Source organism: Fukomys damarensis, unplaced genomic scaffold, assembly GCF_012274545.1.
Source record: "Fukomys damarensis isolate Sample0158 unplaced genomic scaffold, DMR_v1.0_HiC HiC_scaffold_34, whole genome shotgun sequence".
In the NCBI taxonomy this organism is placed as follows: Eukaryota; Metazoa; Chordata; class Mammalia; order Rodentia; family Bathyergidae; genus Fukomys; species Fukomys damarensis.
The window spans coordinates 1,192,058-1,192,910 of record NW_022900946.1 but is presented as its reverse complement, the minus strand read 5'-3'; the positions used below and the strand labels follow the sequence as shown (position 1 = coordinate 1,192,910).

At 69.4% G+C, this 853-nt stretch overlaps 1 protein-coding gene across 12 annotated transcripts in view; it reads right to left on the bottom strand.

Annotated features, from left to right (window-relative positions):
* Positions 1–847, bottom strand: part of Asphd1 (aspartate beta-hydroxylase domain containing 1) — a 7,017-nt gene extending 6,170 nt beyond the window's left edge. For 3 of the 12 annotated variants that reach the window (XR_004515211.1, XM_033758591.1, XM_033758592.1), the window contains exon 1: positions 10–756. Coding sequence is in view for 4 of the 12 variants with exons in the window: in XM_033758591.1 (XP_033614482.1) it covers positions 10–442 (433 nt within the window). In the remaining 8 variants the exon portion in view is untranslated. Of the gene's footprint in view, positions 1–9; positions 757–807 lie in introns of those variants that run through there. The other 9 variants (XM_033758594.1, XM_033758596.1, XM_033758597.1 and 6 more) reach the window with 8 other exon arrangements.
* Between the last annotated feature and the right edge of the window lie 6 nt (positions 848–853).

The following is an 853-nucleotide window of genomic DNA, read 5'->3' as shown; positions in this document are numbered from 1 at the left end:
CCGGGCCACCTTGAGCTGCCCGCCTCACCCTCCCCATCCCAGCCCAGGAGTAGCGCCTGGCGTAGGCCCGAAGCCGACGGCTCACTGGGCCTTCCGGCCCCGGCCCTTTCCCAGGTTCGCCCGGGCGGCCAGACTCGGGGCATGCCCCTGGCTCGCCGCTGATCCCTCGAGCCTGGCACCCAGCCCCCAGGACCCGCATGTCCTGGGAGCCCAGGCGGTAGCAGTACCAGAGGAACAGGGAAGTGAGTGCTCCGAGAAGCAAGGTGATCGCTGAGGAGGCCAGGGGCAGGGGCCACGGGAGCGCGATGGGCAGGGAGGCCGTGGCCAGGAGGCCTGGAGCACCTTCCAGACCCCGGAGCCCTTGTGCTCCCAGCTCTCTCCCTGCCCCCTCGGTGGCTGCCTCCCGGTCCCCCCCGGGGCCATTTCCCTTCCACATTCCCATTCTTGTTTTGTATTCTCCCCTCCTCAGGTGCCGATCTTCCTCTCGGCCTCCCCTTCCCCTGGCACCAGTCTCCCTCTCCAGGCCCCCTCTGTCTCCTCTCTCCTTTCTGCTCCGCGGCTCTGCTGCCTCTCCTCTCCCCCTCGGGCTCCCGCTCTCCTCCTCTCCTCCCTCCACTTCCCCTCCTTTCGCCAGCTGTCTCCCCCTGCTCTCCCCTCGCTTCCCCAGACCTCAGTTCCTACCCCACCTGGACCAGAAACCTGCCTTCCTCCGCGGCGGCCTCTTTCCTTCCTCCCTCCTCCGCCCCGCCCTCGCTCTCCCCGACCCGACCCTGCGCTCCCGCCCTTGACTCTCTGGCTCCCACTCACCCTGACGTCACTCTCCCGCTGCTCTCTCCGGCCCGCCCCGCGCGAG